This window comes from Amphibalanus amphitrite, unplaced genomic scaffold (genome assembly GCF_019059575.1).
Source record: "Amphibalanus amphitrite isolate SeventyFive unplaced genomic scaffold, NRLGWU_Aamphi_draft 000534F_arrow, whole genome shotgun sequence".
NCBI classification, from domain to species: domain Eukaryota; kingdom Metazoa; phylum Arthropoda; class Thecostraca; order Balanomorpha; family Balanidae; genus Amphibalanus; species Amphibalanus amphitrite.
In genome coordinates, this window is record NW_024882028.1 from 302,617 (window position 1) to 322,652 (window position 20,036).

General features: G+C 46.8%; 1 protein-coding gene and 1 long non-coding RNA gene across 2 annotated transcripts in view; both read left to right on the forward strand.

Moving 5' to 3' along the window:
• The window catches only part of LOC122393419 (receptor-type tyrosine-protein phosphatase T-like), a 69,058-nt gene extending 60,165 nt beyond the window's left edge, over positions 1 to 8,893 (forward strand). Inside the window, exons 22-37 of the mRNA XM_043389392.1 lie at positions 825 to 1,040; positions 1,212 to 1,573; positions 1,874 to 2,075; positions 3,682 to 3,760; positions 3,947 to 3,996; positions 4,181 to 4,278; positions 4,543 to 4,726; positions 4,847 to 4,923; positions 5,230 to 5,502; positions 5,675 to 5,802; positions 6,104 to 6,480; positions 6,836 to 7,035; positions 7,126 to 7,251; positions 7,429 to 7,595; positions 7,762 to 7,897; positions 8,211 to 8,893. Of these exons, the coding sequence (XP_043245327.1) occupies positions 825 to 1,040; positions 1,212 to 1,573; positions 1,874 to 2,075; positions 3,682 to 3,760; positions 3,947 to 3,996; positions 4,181 to 4,278; positions 4,543 to 4,726; positions 4,847 to 4,923; positions 5,230 to 5,502; positions 5,675 to 5,802; positions 6,104 to 6,480; positions 6,836 to 7,035; positions 7,126 to 7,251; positions 7,429 to 7,595; positions 7,762 to 7,897; positions 8,211 to 8,285 (2,750 nt within the window). The 3' untranslated portion in view covers positions 8,286 to 8,893. The remainder of the gene's footprint in view (positions 1 to 824; positions 1,041 to 1,211; positions 1,574 to 1,873; positions 2,076 to 3,681; positions 3,761 to 3,946; positions 3,997 to 4,180; positions 4,279 to 4,542; positions 4,727 to 4,846; positions 4,924 to 5,229; positions 5,503 to 5,674; positions 5,803 to 6,103; positions 6,481 to 6,835; positions 7,036 to 7,125; positions 7,252 to 7,428; positions 7,596 to 7,761; positions 7,898 to 8,210) is intronic.
• A 5,932-nt stretch (positions 8,894 to 14,825) lies between these two features.
• LOC122393422 lies at positions 14,826 to 19,652 on the forward strand. The gene is made up of 5 exons (XR_006258694.1): positions 14,826 to 15,002; positions 16,367 to 16,454; positions 16,782 to 16,838; positions 18,394 to 18,483; positions 18,716 to 19,652. It is a non-coding gene; the product is annotated as an uncharacterized LOC122393422 (long non-coding RNA).
• The last annotated feature ends 384 nt before the right edge of the window (positions 19,653 to 20,036 follow it).

Below are 20,036 nucleotides of genomic sequence, written 5' to 3' on the forward strand. Positions count from 1 at the left end.
GTCAGGGTCAGGTCAGTGACGTCACACGCCTGACGTGACCCAATGCACAAATGACCTTGCAGACTTCCGATGCTCCCAACCCATCATTTTTAGAGTTATGACATCGAAATTCACACCAAACGATAGAAAATTGATCAAGGATCACGATAGTGAAGGTTTCAAGTCGATATCTCTTACCGTTTTGCCGCAATCGGCGCGGAAATATGAAAAAAGTTGGATTTTTTTCCGAAAATTTGACCTTTGACCGGCCATAAGTAGGTCAAATGTTGACCTAGGACCAAAAAATATACCACCAATCGCGAGATCTCGTTGAGAGCAATCCGTTGGTCTTTTCCGCTAAGCTCTACGACGCTCCGTTTTCAAACGCCAGGGGGGTCGCACCAACCAACCAACCACTGCATGGGCGAAGGTGGCAAAACACCGTTTACGGGCGAGGGTTAACCCGCGGCCTGCTGGGGAATGTTTGATGTTTGAACATGTTTGGTCCTGTGTTTTTTTTTTCGCAAAGTTTTTGGCACACCTTATCATACATCAATTCTACATCCTATGTTGTGAAAATTTCAGAGCAAGGTCATCCAAGGTCAGGTCACTTCAAAAGACCTCACCTCGTAAAAAGTTTCAATGTCTACCATAGCTACACCCAGTGATAGATTGCTTTGAAACTTTCAGCGATTAAATAAAAGCAATAGCATGTACAAAATGTAGGTATATCTAGAAATTTTGATATCGGTGGCCTAAGGTCAGGTCAATTTTGCAACCTCCCTATTGGTCAGCTTCAGTTCTGTGAGACTGAAACTGACCAATGAACTGTGCTATACCCTCAGCCCCGGGGCTACCACGGGACCTGAGGTTCACCAACCGCAGCCAGACCATGCTCAACGTCTCCTGGCTGGAGCCGGAGGAAAAGAACGGCCGTCTGCTCCAGTTCCGGCTGAACGTCTCTGCTGACGAGTCCGGCTCTGGAAGGCGCCTCAGACGGGCCGCTGGCGCGCGCACCTTCACCCTGCCGGCCCGGCAACGGGACGGCCGCCAGTTGAACGGTAGGTGCGCCGCTTGTGGACAGGACAACAGAACGAATCAGTCTGAGTGGATCCTATCGTTCGTTTAATTTCCTTCTCTCCGTTCCAGGTGAGCCCTCTTCTCTTCCATTGCGGCCCCAGGGATTTGATTCGTTCAACCATCTGAGCGGTGTGCCATCGTTTCCTCCGCAGACGACACACCGTACAGCCAGCTGGTGGAGGGCCTGTCTCCCGGCACCGCGTACCGTCTGGAGGTAGCCGCCAGCACGTCGGCCGGCTTCGGCAGCTGGGCGAGCGTGGTGGTACACACCCTGGTGGCGGCACCGACGGTCCGCGAGCAGCCCAGGGTGGTGCCCGAGCGCACCACGGACACCACCGTGCAGCTGGTGCTGCCGGCAGCCGAGAGCGGCGGCGGCCCGCTCTCCAGCTACCTGGTGCTGGTGGCCACCGCCGAGGGGTTCGACGCGGTCCAGGTGGTGCCGAGCGCCCTGCCCAACGCAGAGGAGAGCGAGAAAGACGAGCTGGGCTACTACGTCACGGCCGCCCTGGAGCCGGTGGGTGGTGGGTGTCGGTGGGTGAAGGCGGGTGGTGGGTCTGTAGTCGGTGGGTTAAGTCGGTTGATCGACACTTGAGTAGGGGTAAGTCTGTAACTGGAGTGGGTGGGTGCTAGACATGGCGGGAAACTTATTCATCGTTTTGCCCATCACTCTGCTCTCCCTGCCTGGGAGACTAGAGGTGTGCGGCACACCTCTCGCTCTCTAGCTGACTCAGGCACAGTGCCTGAGCCACAGCGTGCTCCGTCAGTCAGTCAGCCTGGAAGAACCGTCTCCAATTTAATCGCGCTGATGCTGCAGGAGCGAGTGCAGCGAGACAGCACGTTCGTGGTCGGTGACGGGCGATACTACAACAGCACCGAGACGCCGTATCTGAACCAGCCGCTGACCACCGGCGACAAGTACTGGTTCGGCGTGGCCGTTATCTCCCGGATCGACGACGACAACGAGCAGCTGGCCTTCCAGCAGATCGGAGAGTCCATCGTCGTCCTTCGACCTCCAGGTGACGGAGACAGCTAAACTCAACTGAAAATTTAGCTTGGTTTTCATTAAATTACACAACTCAATTTTGCAATGTGTTTCCATGTCTTTCCGTTGATGAACGGGTTTCGCATTATCAGTTCAAGAACTTTTGAACTGGGTGTTATGGGCGCGAGTTTCTCTTCAACCCTTTAACCTATTTCGAGTCGTTTTTCCACGTTTGCTTTTGCATCTTTAATCGACAAATCTATAAATTAGATCACCTAACGGCTAAACACCTCACCCTACAAAACGATAACTGGGAAATTGCATGATATACATATGCACCTAGATAATACAGTAGTTAGTGATGCAGGTATTCGCATCTATTGTCTCTGATGTTAACCCGCGCATGACTGGGGGGGGGGGGCTCTACAGAGCCCCCCTCCCGTTTTTCGGTGATATCTTCTAAGCCGTTTCACGGGTCAACACGAATCTTGCAGTACCCTCAGCGGCATCAATTTGACACCTTGTGTTAAAATTTAAACTTTCTAGCTACCATAGTTTGGCCGGAAATGACGTCAGAGTGACGTCATGTCGGCCGATTTTGATGCAAAATATTGATTTACGGCAAACGCTCTCAAAAGCTTAGTTTTAAAGCTAGGTCCGACTTCGTTGCATCAGTGGACTACAAATACACGTAGCTATCAAACTGCTATCTCGAATTTTCGAAATTTTGAAAATTAAAAAAAAAAGTTTTTTCCTACAATTACAAGAAATATATTTTTTCAGATAGTTTTAGATTTTTCGCAAAAATCGGAATATAGGGTGATAGAACACACACTGATAAACTACTCTAGCAAGTTTTAGCCCAATATCTTCAAAAATAGCCAAGTTATTTGCATTATTGTCAAAATTTTACAATTATTTATTTTTCAACACCATTTTCAGCACGTTTTTGATATCGTACAGCAATATAAATGACACCATCTTATTCCTGATCTCAAACTGCATCTGACAGGCACCTTTTTTGTTGAAAAAATTCATTTTCAAAATTTGACCTTTTCTGACCTGAAATTGACCTGACCTCCGATAAATTCAGCTGAAAATGACCTCAAATGACACAAACGACATTATTTTCGAAATATACGTGTAAAATGGACCATAGAACATGCGTCACGTGACCGATACATGATATACAATTTCGTGACCTAGGATGGCCTGGCCTTGACCTGCAAAAAAAATCGAAGCAAAAGTTCGGTACCCTCAGGGTACCTAAGGCATATATCAAGGAGTGCGTAAACAAAAAATGAGCCTGATCGGACTTGTCAGTCGCCGGCCAGAGGCTAAATTGTAAACAAGCAAAAATGCCGATAATTTTTAATTTGACCTGACCTGTGAGTTGTGACGTCACCTGTGACCTCGAGGTCAATGAAAATAGGTTTCGCACGACAGTTTTTACAGGGCTATCAGACGCCGTTTGAATTTTGACGATCAGCCCAGTAGTTTTGGAGATGGGAGGGGAGGGGGGGGGCTCTGGAGAACCCCCCTCAGTCACTCACGTTATGGAAAATACCCCAGTCATGCGCGGGTTAAGAAATGCCACAGCATGACTGAAATCACTCGTCGACACATTCCCTCCTTTGCAGCATCACCGGTTCTGCCCGTTCTTCTCGCTTTTCTGTCTCTTGCCCTGTTTGTCCTATTGGTGGCAGCAATCGCCTACCGGTAAGTGAAAAACATTCATTTCTAAGTAGCTGTAGGGGAAAGAATGAGAGAGAGTTGGGCATTTTCGTCAATCTCACCCACTTCGAATATGACGTCAATCCAACGATTTTAAAGTCTATAATCACTCACCTTATTTAGGTAGGGTGTATCCAATATCAGCAGTGACATTTGCTTAACTCCCGACAGGAAACGCATTAAAAGCGCGATATTCAAAAACTCTGGAAACCGGAATGAAGGTACGTTCCCTAGCATGTCTGAATTATTTTATGTTACAATTCCATCGTTACCAAGGCTGACTTTTATTTGCTTGCCATACGCCTCCTGTGACCTGTAACATTCCTATTGAGAACGACGTTGATAGGTGGGTAGGTATGTTATTTCCATTAGTAATAGAACAGTGTGAAAATGTCTCGGTTCCAGCCGATGTTCCTTTGGAAGATGTGCGAAATCTCGAGAAGCCAGTGAAGATCGAAAACGAAGATATGGAAGACGAAGAAGCAATATATGCCAACGAGCAGGTAAGCACACGTTGATCACTGTCCAGTGTCCATGCCCCAGCCAAAACTTTAAAACACGCTATTTTTGGTGACCTTGTCATGACGATATAAAGTGCAGGAGGAAAGGAATGCCAGCAAGCATTATCATATTCTTTTTCTTTTCCCTAGTTGCCATAAACAGAAAATGGTGGACATGGACGTACAGTGTCGGTAGACACATGTGCACAAGTTTCAGGGATACTATCGCATCTTTTGAATTCTGATGTACGCATTACTGACCGACAGCCGATGCAGATAAACTTCACCAGGATCGAGCTGAAGGACCTGGCGGAGAGGGTCAGAGCCGACGTGGCGTCCGGCCAGCTGATGGCTCAGTTGCAGAACGTGCCGCACGGCCTGACCAGGCCCTGCACCCGAGGTCAACTCGCAGAGAACAAACACAAAAACAGATACATAAACCTGCTGCCCTGTGAGTTTACTTTGACAAACCGGACGAAAATGAATTATTTGCCTGCGGGGAGGGGAGAAGCCCGGTATTCATGAGTTTCGATCTTCGAAAAGACCCTCTTGTTTTTTCTTTGTTTTGCAGACGATGAATCCCGTGTCGTGCTCGAGAAGGTACCGGGCGACGATTTCTCAGACTACATAAACGCCAACTTCGTTGAGGTGGGTTGGCATGCTGGGACATATTATCGCAGGCGTGGCCAAAATTTTCGCTGGTTTGTTATCAGGCACCAAACTGGTAAATTGATTTTTTTTTATTGATACCTAGCTATTTCCTAAATAAAATGGTTTCAAGGCAAACTCACGTAAATTTGGGTCCGAAAGGCTGAAATCAGTTCAGTTAGACAAACTGCACTGGACAAACAGCGACAAGATCATAAAATGAGAATGTCTCTTCGTCATTGATCAAGGCATACAAGCGCCCTACCGAAAGTCCCATTTCCAAACCTATCTTGGATGTTTTCACAGGGGTACAATCGCCCACGTGGCTATATCGCCTGTCAGGGCCCCAAGAAGGAGACCAAGTACGATTTCTGGCGCATGGTGTGGCAAGAGAAGGTCGCTCGCATTGTCATGGTCACCAATCTGGTCGAGGGTGGAAAACGCAAGTGCGACGAGTACTGGCCCACGGAAAGGCGGCTCCGTCTGCCTGGCATGAAGGTTTCTCTCGAGATGGTGCAAGAGTACAGCGACTTCATTGTGCGGACATTCTCCATCAATCATGGAAATCTCAACAGAGTGGTACGTAGCATACACTCTAACTATACATTGCGAAGTCTGCCTCTGGGTTGGAAGGCGGAGCCTCTGGAAATTTTGATCGGTGTTGGCTAATCTGCCACGCATTCAGTCGGTCCTATTTAAAAATGGTGTTTGTGTTTGTCGGTATGGAGAACGAACCCATCCCATGTTGCAGGTGACCCAGTTCCACTACACGGCCTGGCCGGATCACAGCGTGCCACTGTACCCCTCATCGCTGGCCAAGTTCATCAGGACGGTGAACGGCGTCAATGATCAGGCCGCCCCAACCGTGGTCCACTGTAGGTGGGTATCACGTGCAGGCACAACTCAGAGCGCAGCTCTAAAACCGGCAGCGTTCCTATACCTCACATCTGTAAAAATCATAACCGAACGGAAGTGGCAAACATTCCTTGTGGATGTCTGGTGATTGTGGAACTTATGTCCGCCATCACCACTTTCGGGCCTCGGGGAAGAGTAAGCATATCTGCTTCTTTTAGTGACACGCACACACACATGATCGACAATCTGTCAAACACTGTTTCGTAAGTAAAGCAAATATGTAAAATGGATTCGTGAAACGATTGTGTGTGCCGTGTGGTTTCAGCGCCGGCGTGGGTCGAACTGGCACCGTGATCCTGATCGACAGCATGTACCAGATGGGACAGCGCGAGCAAGCGGTGGACGTGGCCTCCCACCTGGCCGTCATCCGCCAGCAGCGGGCCAACCTGTGCGCCAACCTGGCCCAGTACCAGCTGGTGCACCAGGTGCTCGTCGAGCTGCTCGTGTCTCCGTCGATGGCGGTGCCGGCCGCCCAGCTGGCCGCCCGGCTGCCGCAGCTGCGCGCGCCCGGCCCGGCCGGAGGTCCCTCGCAGGTCGAGCAGCAGCTCAGCTACCTGGAGCAACACCGACCTGTGGCCACTCACTTCAGCCTCGGCGGTCTCCAGCTGGAGGGCAAAAACCGGTCACCGGACGTGCTGCCAGGTCAGTGACGCGGGCCACAACGCCCGGCTAGGTGCAAAGGCCTCGGGTGGTGCACCTGTGTTGAGCAATGCATTGAAACGTTGTGTACCACGCACGTGATTGAATGAATACCAAAGTAGTTCGAAGTTTGTCATTAGGACTACATAACGCTCGTACTCATTATGGACGGATATGAGAGCCTTTGTTCCTGGAACAACCTCGAACTGATATGACAATGACTAGAGAAACTTGTGAGACGTATACATTTTCCATAAACAGGTGTTTATTCCATTTCACATGAACATAAGGAGTGTGAATTAGGCGGTGTTGTAGGAGACAAGCAGCCATACTCCACTGGTTGCTTCCCACGTTCCAGACGACTCGAGTCGCGTGTTCTTGGATCCGAAGATAAAGGACAACTACATCAACGCAGTGTTCGTGCAGGGGTACAAGAGGCAAGATGCCTTCATCGCAACGGAGGCTCCCCTTCCGGCCAGGAAATACGTCTTCTGGCAGATGGTGGTTCAAAAGCGGTCCCGAATCATTGTCATTATGAACGACCTTGAAGAGGAAGACGTAAGTTACCTTCAAGCCGTTTTGAGGATACACAATGCATACAAATTGCATCTGCGTGGAAGTAACTTGCTTTTCATTGCCACCTTTCAGGTGTTCTGGCCTACCGAAGGACAAGCCGACGTCTACCGCGACGTGGAAGTACAGAGCAGCGGCGAAACGGCGTCTGACGGCATTATCACAGTCAGCCTCAAGATACTGTGTTTTGAATCTGGCCAGGTATGTACGACATTGGTAGGTAACGTCTTATGACAAACTAATAACCCTCATGCTCATCGGTTTCGCTTCTACCAGTTTGCGAAACATCCTCGGGTAGCAAACTCCCTGTAACACCCGAAAGAACCCCCACTCCCAACCAACCTTTTCTGTCTCACAGCTGGACACCTTCTTTGGCAGATGACCGAAACAATCGACGTCACCGTACTGGTGCTGGCCGGCGCTGAGGAGGGCGGTGCGCGGCGACGCCCCAGCCTTCCCCGGGCGGCGGAGCTCCTACAACTGTACAGCGCCTACATGCGGTCGGCGGCACCGCTGGGCGCGCTCCCCGCCGTGGTCGTCTGCAGGTAACGCCCGGCACACAGACCACCCCGGCAGGATGTCCCCTCTCAGGATCACAAATCCATCCTGTACACAATGTCCGAATGCAAAACGGTTCCGGGTAGAACGAACAGCTCCACCACGCCAGGGTGCGCTCCGGATGGTACTAATCCAGGCTCGCTGCTCTCCCAGGAACGGCGTGTCCGGGTGCGGCCTGTTCCTGACGGTGTGTTTCGAGCTGGAGCACCTGAGCGAGGAACAGGAGCTGGACGTGGCGATGGCGGTGTCGGTGGTGCGCCGCAGTCGGCCACAGTTCATCACAGGCCTGGTGAGCGTCATGTCTAGCTCGTTGGGCAACGTATAGTTCGGCAATGGAAAAGGAATGCTCAAGTCGAGCGCTCGCCATTCATTCCGACATCTCGCTCCTGGGAGGCTTATAAAAAAGGGGCGAATCGGAAACAAAAACAGCCTTTTAGCTAGGCAAAACCACGTATCCTGCGGACAATTGATCATCAAGATGTGGCATGTTCTTGATAGTTACAATGGGATAACCTGAGATGCCATACATCATGCAAGCCTCATAGGCGTCCACATAAGTTTTCAACACGAAACTAACCTTGAAGCTCTATCTCTCATTCCAGGAGCAGTACCAGCTTTGCTACGATGTGGCTTTGTCGTGGCTGGACGCATTCGCAACCTACGCGAATTTCCAGTGACTGGTCTGAAGTATCAGTGCTCGGGCTGCGCTTCAGCAACAAGAGGGGTTCGAAAAGCAGTGCCCCGGCTTCCCTTTCACCTGTTTGTGATATACAGGACATGTTGGCCAAAGAAAGACAGGCACACCAGCATATAAGTATCTTTGCATGCGGACGCGCGCCAGGGACCCGCGATATTATCTATAGTTACGTGCGGGTTCGTTTCACGCGTGAATATTTCCTGTTTTAGGACTTCAATGTAATCGTGACCATTGAGCTGGTTATTAGTAATACGTGATTACACCAGAATGAGAGCTTGGCTTATATTTGTAGCAGTAATTCTTCGCAGATCACTCAGTTCGTCATATGCCTGGGTGTCGCTTATCAGTTAGTATTGTCTGCATTATGTGTGCATGGAATATATAGTGATGTTGTTAATGCCTCCGCGCCAATACTCGCCCCTGGAGCCAAATGTCCTTCAACTGCTCTTACATATCCGAGCTTTTCGCTACCTTACCATAGTCACGCATGACATATGTTTGATGTTTTATGCTTCGGTGTCATTGCGCGATGTCTGTAAGGCATATGCTTATGTTATAAAACTTTCAATACAAGATATCAGATATAGACTACTTAATCTATACTGAAAATACAGTAACAACTGTATAAGTTATTTCATCAGGGTTCTATTTAAAATGAAACAGTGGTGCCATCGTCAAGGAGCTCATTGGCACACTATTAGCACACTATACATCCCCCGTACTGCGTAGCTGACTAATGCGTCAATGCTTGATGAGAGGTGATTGGGTTGTAACTGGTCACCGGCAACCAACACTTTGGTTCAGTTGGCTTATGCAGTAATATGCATCCTTGATGAGTGTGAGAGGTGTGTGGATCAAAGCCGACGCTGTCGACCTCAAACTCTTCTTCCAGCCAAAACACAGACAATGGCTGTCACTGGACAAGTTAGTTGTACTTGTGATGTAAACCAGATGTAGGTAAACTAGCACATGGCTGTAGGGATGCCAGCATTACCAAGGCACACAAAGGTCAATGCCGATTATAAATCAGTTGTTAGCAGATGAGTGTCATGTACTAGATGGCCTAGCAGGTACAGAAACAAGTTGAAGTCGCTTTTTAGATTAACATTTAGGGCAGGGGAACCATCTAGATGCCCAGGACAGGACAAGACACACAATGCTTATATCTATAATATACAGTATAATCCACTTAATAAATCCTCGGACAATTAATCCAACCGCTTATTGTGGCCACTTGAGCTGTTCACGGATTTTCTCCGTATGTAGAAGCATAACTGACCTCGATTAATAAACCCACCGCTTAATAAATCCAAAAGGCTGTGTAACCGAGGTGGATCTATTAAGCGGATTCTACTGTAACTGTATTTTAGATTCTTACAACCTTCCAGTAGAAACAAATAGGGGAGACCAGGGCAAAGTGGCCACCCTAACGCAAAATTGACCTGACCTTAGGATCAAGTGACCTAACCTCAGAAAAAGTTAGAACCCTCGTCATAGCTACACCGACTGAACGATCGCCTTGAAACTGTCAGCGATTGATAAGGGTACCAGCATATATGAAATAGGTATATATTTCAGAATTTTGATTTGAGTGACCTAAGGTCAGGTCAATTTTGCGACCTCTCCATTAGGTAGGTATAAGTCAATGGGAGAAAATTGAAAGGCGCCTTTTTTTGTACGAACGTCATTCAAAGCACTCTCAAACACCGAGTTACGGGTAAACTCGATAAGCTGAAGCGAAAATGGCACCTGTGACCTCTCCTGATGTCGGATGTCCTGAGGTCATATCAGGTCATGAAAGATCCCCAGCATTGATAGAAACATGCTAGAGCGATGAAAATACCTCAGGTGTGTTCAGCTCGACGATACGGATCGACTGATGTGCAACATGACCTATTCTCGTCTGGTCATGACCTTGACCTGAATTCAAATTTTAAAAATGACCTTTCAAGGTCAACTTATAATTCATTCGACGCGTCTCGACGAGAGGGGCACGGGGCTGGCAAAAGCAATATCGCGGCTCTCTTGAATTCGTGAAAACGGCTATTTTTAGTTGTTGCCCTCTGGAGGCAAACCGTTCACCTGAGGTCAAATCTGAGGACATGCAGGCGAAAGAGCATTAAAAGAGCTATCGAATGCGCTTTTCCGCGGCGCTGTAACTCTATTGGTTCCCGAGTTAGCCGTCGGGTGTTTCGAAAATTGTTGAAAGACAAAATTTGACCTTTGATGCCTCTGGTGACCAGACCTTTAGCCTCACCTTAACAATATATAATATTTTCATGAAAAATGTGCTTAGCCTATAAGTAAAAGGGTAGTAACGATAGATTCAGTGGCGAAGCTATTAAAACTTCAACTTTGTTAAGCCGCAGGTAGGACCTTTTCGAGCATCTTAAAGTGAACATCCCACCTTAACATTAGTTTTGAGTTGAGATAGCCAAATTGGTGGCCATGGCCAGAAAATAGATTTGACCACATAGATTTGACCCATCTTGAAGCTTTGACCACAGTTTCCCCGACCGAACTCTACCTTGCACGAACCAGAAGCAGAAGCACATACCTAAGTGATGGCTCCCTTGTAGCCATAACGGGAGCAAGATTCTTACAAATAAACGGAAATAAGTCGTTAAATTTGGGCTCTGATTAACAGTAAAGCAGTCATGAGAGGCTGAAATGGTAAAAAAATAACCGACTTAAGAAAAGGTGCCGCAGGTCCAAAAACTACAGTTTCATTTTTTGTATGATTAGTACTGTCTGGTGGGGCAATGTGAGGGGTAATTAACTAATGCAAAGGCTTGGGTTGGGTGGCCTAATATTTTTTTGTTTAAAAAAGTTTTTTTTTCAGGTTTCAGTGCTGTGATGAAATAAAGGTGGCCTAAATCCAGTGAGAAAAGAGGAGTTAGGACTTAAGAGTAGTTACCCTAGGTTTGGCTCCTTCAGTCTCTAGCCATCCAGTGAAAATCTCTTAGATGAGGCCCTGGGTCACTTTATGTGACCTGACCTTCAGTGACCTAGGTCTGAAACTCACAACATGTGCAGAAAAGATGCATAATAAGGTTAACCAAAAACTGGGGCTGTTCAAACAACTACCACTCACCAGCAGGTCACAGGTTAAGAAAATGGCAACTGACCATGCATGTCTATGTAGATCTAAGAACAGCAGAATACAGGGCACTGATTAGGTACCTATATTATTTTCTGTATCATTTCATACTCCTAACAGCTAGGCACCAATAAAAAATATAAATCATGTTCAAACTTTTGCCACATATAAAACAATACATGCTCACCAGAAAGTCATAGGCAATCTGTTAGCATTTTCAAAAACCTACTGTAAATTGCAAATTAAGCATCATTTAAAAAAAAAAAGATTTATGCAGATTGCAGGGAGTTTAAGTGGTAGGTACAGCCCACCACTGAAGTAATGTGCGGCTATACCAATCTCAACAGAATGGCTTTGACTGTTGAAAAGGAGGTAATTCAGGAGTGTATAGCTAATGATAAATTTGCAGCTGAAAGCTTGACAATACATGTAATCTATATTTCAAGTTTCATTGTAGTCTGGCACATCATTCTTGTTCTTGAGATACAAAAGCAAAGCATAAGCATGACTGAAAGCACATGTTACCTCTGTGCTGGACTGTACACACACATCAATTTTAACTTTCAGGAGTGAGTGACATAGACAGTGGTGAGTGATGTCTGGCCTGGCCTGCTCCAAAAGTGATCGCTGCCCTGTTCTAACCCTGTTTCACTATCCTATCATTTTAATATCAAAAAAATTGTTTTTGATGATGACATATATTGAATGTTGTTGATGAAGCTTCCACTAACTTTGAAGCAGCACTGCATGATAAATGGACAGACACTTGCCTGTGAGTGCGATAACCAGCAGGAATCAAAACTTTGCACTGCACTGCTGGCAACCATCTTCAGAGACAGGGTTGGCCATTGATAGTTGATACCAACCTCTTTCAATGTACATTGGACATACACACATCCTCATGGTTTTTTCAAATTGAGACAGTCAAACTGACAAAACCAGTCCACTGTTTCAGTCATTTCACCAGTGGCCTCGTCTTTCCTTCCTCCTGACATGACTGATCCTTGTATTTCTTGACTTCCGACATGTACTGCGACCATGCATCTTTCTTTTCAGTGTCTTCATCTTCATCCTGCTTTGCCTTTTTCACTTTTCCTGTGGGAAGTATCTTCCCACCACGCCTTTTGCCCACAAATCCATACTTTGGTCTCGGTATCTCCTTTGCAGACTTCTTACTCTGCTCAGGTTCACTCTCTGCTGCCTGAGACGAAACCGGCGCAGGGCCACTGACTTGACCGACCGTAGACGTGCTTGGCTTTGAAGTACCACTTTGCTGAGCTTTTTTAAACATTTCTAGAAAGCTTCCATCATTTTTGAAAACGTTTGCAGGCATTTTAACTTCATCTGGAGTAGGGATTGTTCCTCGTTCACGTCCAAGTCGCCTGTCACCCGACGCCATATTCGTCAAACTTACCAAGGACTCAATATTTATTTAACGACGAAGTTACGACAAAACAATCCTCAGTGTAAATGACGTCATTAGTTTGAACCGAGATCTACGAGACGTCCCTCACTGTCGCCTGCATTAGTAGGGGAAGGATAGTGCATAATGCCGGGGCAATATGAGACAGTGCATACTGCATTTTATCGTAATTCGTAACCCGCGCCGGGCCGGTGCTCGGCGCCAACCCTGCCGGGCCGGAGAGGTGTCTGAACTCTCTTTTACGATTTTCGTAAAAATTACAGGGTACCTAGGTATACTTTCGAAGGCGATCTAGCTGATGGCACCGGTCGCTACTCGCTCAGAATTCTTTTGCGCGTGGCACGTGCGTTTCAATTTTCGGCTTTCGCCCATGTTTATAAGTCAATGGGGTTTTGGGACACTTTTTGCGCGATCGCAAATGGCGGGAAAACGAGCCAAGGAAGAGGTGGTTTTCTTCCCAGCATTTTATGGCAAACACGTTCCGGTACACGCCCGTGTGCGCCGGTTGGGACTTTTCAATTAAGAACAATCACTATTCTTTAGAATTGTGATTTTCTATTGAAAATCCCAACCTGAGCTACCTCTCTAAGGGGGTGTTTAACGTTTCTGCCGCGATTTTGGTCATTTTGATCGCCGCCGAAACGGCACGGTCAACTTTCTTGCCATTTTCAGCGTTTGGTCTCGTATGGGGGAGCTAACTTCTGGCAAAGTTGCATAGAATATAATGGGCCCGTTTTGGGGTAATCGGCACGTGCATTTTCCAATAGGGTTAACATGGGAAAAATTTAAAATGCGATTAAATGCGATTAAAACATCGATTAAAACATCGATTGCGATTAAAACGTCGTATTAGAAGTACGATGTTTGAGAGCGTTCGGAATGACTTCCGTCAAAAAAGGCGCCTTTCAATTTTCTCCCATTGACTTACATAATGGAGAGGCCGCAAAATTGACCTGACCTCAGGTCACCGATGTCTTAATTCCGAGATATACATTTTGTGTGTGATGTTACTGTTATCAATCGTAGAAAATTTCAAGGTGATCGTTCGGTCGTTGCAGCTATGACGAGGATTCTAGCTTTTCTGAGGTGAGGTCGCTTCACGTAACCTGGTGACCTGACCTTGAGTGACCTGGGTCTGAAATTTTCACAACATGTGCGGAAAAGATGTATAAATTTGCGCTCCGCCGTTTTTGAGATATCTGCGGAAAACTTTAGAAGGGGGGGGGGGGCTGTGGAACATGTGCACGGTGCGCGAATGAATAATGCAGCCCATGCATGTAAAAGGCTTGGATATTGACGTCATCAGCGGTGACGCCATCCACTGGATGACGTCACCGCTGATTCATCCGCGCACCACACAGTGCGATTCTCGGAATCGCGATCCAACGCCACCAGCCGGACCTCGGAACTCGTATCGTGATTTCAGCTATAGCCCGGTAGTGGCGAGATCAGCTCGCTTTCAGTTGATTCATCTTGTCGGTTGTGTACCGATAAACTGAAACACAAAATACCTACTGCAGTTCTCTCGACCAGAGATTGGAATCCACAAACCCAGCGGCCTCTGGCCTCTGCTTGGACCACAAGTTTGCGCGGCGTCACGCTGCTGGCTCTGAGTTCTGACCTCTATGGGTCACAGGTTACGACCCTGGCTTGGCCTCCCGCAGCTTGGGAGCGGCGCAATTCCCGCACTGGTAGCTCGAGGTGAAGCCAATAACGGGTGCGGCAGCGAAGCTATCACATAACTAAATAATAAAAACTTGTGTGTGACAGCCGAAAAAAGAACGGCGGGTGGCGCGAGTTTGGGTACAAAATTGATTCCTAAGTTTTCGGTACCCGACTTAGCGTAGTGCTAAGCGTTACTTTTGAATGTATAATGTAAGATCAAAAGTTGTTGGTTTTATTGAGCTCTTGAGCCATAACAAGACCCTCTCTCCCACGCCGAGTTTTATTCAATATTTTCACCGTGCGGTCGCGTCTGGCGGGCTGTGGTGACTGGCAGCGCCGGAGGCACCTCCAGCTCGTGGAGGCCGCACGGCGTCGGTCGGTCGGGCTCGGCCACCGGCTCAGTCCACCGTACCAGCTCGAGACAGGAGGGGTGCGCCCGGAACGGCCGAGGCGACAAGGACCGCTGCTGGCAGACGAGAGGAGGTTGACAGGAGCGGCCAGGTTACCAGGTGAGGAGGACCCTGGGGCTAATTATGCGGCTGGCATTGGTACTTACAAGTGAGAAGGTTCGGGATCCGGTGTGGCGAAATGTGGGACGCCGTCGTGGTTCTTTGCGGTCGACGGGTGCTCCGTTTGGGACTCGATCGTCCAGACTCAGAGTGACCGGTTGAATTAAGTACTGGGATACCATCCCTGTTCTAAGGATATTTCAGGTTTTGTTCTCGACCTCAGCTCTTGTGAGTGTGACGCACCAGCCAATGGTCTCAATCGTCTCCTTGTTATTTTCTCATCCCTTGGCCCAGAAATGGACCCGAAATAAATAGAAGGATATGAAACTGACAAAACAACCCGAACAAAACCCAAAGCATTTGTATGTTGTACATGCGGCATGTCCCTACTTTGCAAATAGATTACTACCAAAAATGTCTCAAATGTCGGACTTAATGCCGACTAAAATGTCGACAAAATGTCGGCTTGAGCAAAACAGCTCTGTTATGCGCGCTAGTCCAGTCTCGGTCTTATCCATGTGCGTTGGCGGCCCAGGGTCAGGCGTAGGTTTCGTTTCCTTGAATTGTCCGCTGGCCGCCAACCAGGCCACCGACCCGGCAGTCAGCGCCCAGTTTGTCCCCCCCCCCCCACCCAGTGTCTGCGTCCCACCAGACAGCCAGTGTCTGCGTCCCACCCAACACTCCCGGCACCTGCAGTGTCTGCGCACCGGCCCGGGCTTTCCTACAGTCCGCCCAGTCGCGGCACCAGTCGCGGCACCAATCGCGGCACCAATCACGACACCAGTCGCCCACCAGTCGCGGCACCACTCGCTTACCAATGGCCCACCATGGGCGCTCGCCCGGCCGTCACGAGGCTCCGGTTTACACGCAGCCCGCTGCCGGAAACGGTGACATCATGGCGTCATTTACCTGCCGATATCGGAGCCCCAAATAAGGTCCTGGAATGTGGTTCGCCTTCATGTCATTGTCATGACCACTTTCAGTGACTTATGCGTGGAGTAGGTATACATGTTGGCTGGGTATATATTCGACATGGGCAGCGCCATTCGTCCCCGTGCCGTCATCCAGACGGTATGTGGAGTCGCAGTACCAGGAGCTCCATCAGGTTCATAGTCGCCAGTCGGAACCCCAAATAATAATTTTCTTTTCGTATGGCAGCTCTATTATCACGGTGTACGTTTTTTGGCTCTGATCCCCAATCTTAAAACCTTTTGCTCTGCAGATTGTTTGTCCCTATGTTCAAACTTTAACTCGGTCAGATCCAGATTAATAACAACCATGGCCGAAACAATCTTGTTTAGGCTGTGACTGAATGGAAGCTAAGCCACTCCCTCCGCGCGGTCACTGCCACAGTCGTTTTTCAGGTGCCGACTCGCAGTTCGGAGAACATGTCCCAGACGATGAGGGTGCAGCGGCCACTGCGCTGCAGTGACTGTGACATCGACTTTCCGAGTGAGTGGACACGCGTGCACTGTCGCAGCTACTCCGTGTGATTAAACCGATGGGTTAAGAAATGTGGCTGCCAGCTACTTAAAGAGGAGATTCAGCAGTAGATTATGCATAGCAAACTGTAAATTATCGGCAAATTATTTCATACCGAATTAGGGGTTAAATGTAAGCTGATTAAGTTTGCTTTTAAACGTGCTTAACTGCGTCCTTACTTTCTTTAACAGTTATATGTTGCAACTTAAGCATCAGGAAAGTCCATATTGTTTATCGTTCGGTGTAGTGTATGTTTTTGTATAAACAAATTATACGATTTGTCGACATTTATTTCAGATCTATGGATGAAAGCTCTTCATGACGAAAAGGACCACCCTGACTGGTCATTTCATGGTAGGAAAAATACCTTACTATTCCGCGCCGTGCTGGGGGGTGGGGGGGGGGGGGTACGCCCCGATCAAGTTTTGCCCGAATATCTATTAAAGTGACAGTATCATCGAAAAAAAAATCCAGGTAAGGAGCTGATTTTTTTTTTTACTAGCATTTCTTATTTTTCTGAATCAGAAAAACATAGTTTGAGGACCGAACTCGGTGAAAAATATTGCAACCACATTTCATTTTCATGATTCATTTTCATGAGCGAACCACCACTATACAAGCATGGCCGCCAGTTTGGAAGCATGCAAAATTACTACAGAACTGGCGCAGATAATACATTATTGACGCTACGCTTACGCGGTCGTTCTTCTGATTGAGTTGTCCTTAGGGAGAGGTAGCCTTAGGTATTGCCTATAAAAATATAACGTGACAATTGGAGGGAGTGACAATTGGACGTGACAATTGACAATGGGAGAAAATATCACGTGACAATCACGTGATAAACGTCACACATTGGAGGGAGATTGTGATTCCAGCTGGAGGAATTCCTTTGTTGAGCCGCTAGAATCCGAAGGAAACAGCGGAAATTGCCTACGACTATTTAATGAATTTAACGGTGATGAATAAGTGCGAAAAACGTTTTGGCTTTATAAAATTTGATGAAATGACCAGGGTAAAAGTTTTATTACTGGCGGTCAATTCAAAACGGCGCAAACATTTAAACAGTGAAGATAGTGAAGCACGATTCAAAGTGTGGTACACCTTTCGTACTTTGAGCGGCGATAGCGGGATAACGGTGTGGAGCTTCGAGGATCGGTCTTCAGTTCCCGGACCAGAAAGGTGGGGCCTATGCAATGTCAAATTTCATCAAAATGGTGATACTGTCCCTTTAAAAAAAAAAAAACGGCTGCGCGCAACGTCGCGGTTTTTAGTACTCTGTTCATACATCTTTTCTGCACATGTTGTGACAATTTCAGACTCGGTCGTTCAAGGTCAGGTCACCAGGTCACGTCAAGTGACCTTACCCCATAAAAGGTTCCAATGCTCGCTTTAGCTACACCGACTGAACGATCGCTTTGAAATTTTCAGAGATTGATAACAGTAAAAGTTTGTATAAAATGTATAAGGTATATCTCGGAATGTCGACATCTGTGACCTAAGGTCGGGTCAGTTTTGCGACCTTTCCATTAGGTATAAGTCCAAGGGAGAAAAATTGAAATGCACCTCTTTTGGATTAACATCGTTCAAAACACTCTCAAACATCGGCTTATGGGTAAACACTAAAAATGAAATATTGAAACGGAAAATTGCACCCATGAACCCTCTATGTGCTTCTGAGGTCATCTCAGGTCATGTAAGGTTTCCAACAGTTTTTTTTTTGACAAAAACTTTTAATAGAGACATGCCAGAGCGGACGCCATCTACATGATCTCTATTTTTCGCTTTACGCATTTATTTTCTCCTTATTCTTTGTTCACTTTATTTACATTATCGCTATTATTTTTTGTTTTATAATAGATAATGATGTTCTATCTTACTGTTTTCGATATCAACTGACATTCGTTGACAGGCACTAAGCGCTCACTGAGATGCCACCAGTGTTCTGCCAAGTTTGATGACCCGAATATGCTGGAGGAGCACAAGCAGCGGCTTCACAACAGTAAGTGAGACAATTTTAGGAGAACGGACGGGTGCATGCTGTCACCGTCTTTTGTGTGAATATTTCGCTACGACGTCCGTAATATTGTTAGCACGAGATGTGCCCGGCAAACGGGTTGTTTTGTCTCAATGCTGCTGAGCTAATACTTAGATATGCTATACTATTCTAGATATACTAGGAATTGATGTTGGTATGCTTATTGATTGGATTTAACTTGCGACATCTTTTCCAGCGGTTCGAGGGAAGAGGTTCTTCGACTAGAAGACACCGAAATTCCCGGGTGCATCCGTTCGATTTTATGAACATATAACCCTACAGCTCAACGATGGAACATACAGTATTCAAGACCAGTCGTTCGCTGGGTAAACCCAGTCCGATAACAATACTACATGACCCAAGTTTTAGGTTTAAAAACTAACAACAACATCCCGACAGGGCGGTATAAATAATCAAACCTATAGGTTTGATTATTTCAATATCATGTCAATATCAAACCTATAGGTTTGATTATTGGCATGAATGTGGTGCAGTTATCCCAGTAGTTGACGTTCTCGTGTTTGTCCCTATATAAATGGCGATGAACGGTCGACTAGATTCATGCCATTACGTCGCTTATGCGCTGCAGCTTACTTTCTAAGCGTTATCATGGACCGAATTATGATTTCTAATTACAATTCCTGATACGGACCTCGACGGCGACTGCAAACTGTCCCGCTCGGCGTGATGCAGGTATCTTATAGGCATGCTATGTTATGCATTATTTTAATTATAATTACCATGGTAGCATTACATTTTATGCATTTTTGGTTGGCATTCCTAAAGAAGTGTCGATGGTTATCTCGGCATGTCCTGCACCGCACAAAGTGTTTCTGTTTGACTTGGAGTTGGAACGCTATATTTTCCAGCAAAGTTATTGTCCGATTTATCATTTATGGACCGTAACTATTAGCGTTAGTGTTATCAGCGTTTCTATAGGTATCTATCTACTATTGTTTAGGTATCCTACATATTCATGAACTACTTGCCAACATGCAATAGCGTATTGATAAAGCAATTGTTCATTTTTGTTTGTGTCGACATTTCGACAATAACTTCAAGGTCGCTTATCGCAAATATAAAGTCAATCACTTCTCTCGTCCGGTTATTAATACATTGTAGAAAATGTTCTACTTTCTGATTTTTGAATCTCTGGACTGTGAATATTTCACCCTTGCTGTTCGTCTTATTTTTCTCGTAGCTTGGCAACGAGCTTTGCAGTGGTGTCCATGACCCCGAATACATAAGCAAGTTAATAAGAGTACATATCACAAACGGGTTGTCCCATTCGCTCAGCATTATAATCTATATGTAACTAATACGAATTACTCTGCTATGTACTCGTATATCCGGTAAGGTAATATATCATAAGTCTAATACTATAATGTGCCTGGATCCTGCAGAAATAGGTACCGTAAAGTGGGGCTATTTGAGACAGTGGGGCTATTTGAGACAGTATTTAAAATCGCTATAAAATGAAGATCGTTTGATTTTTGTGTGATATTTTTGCTCGGGGA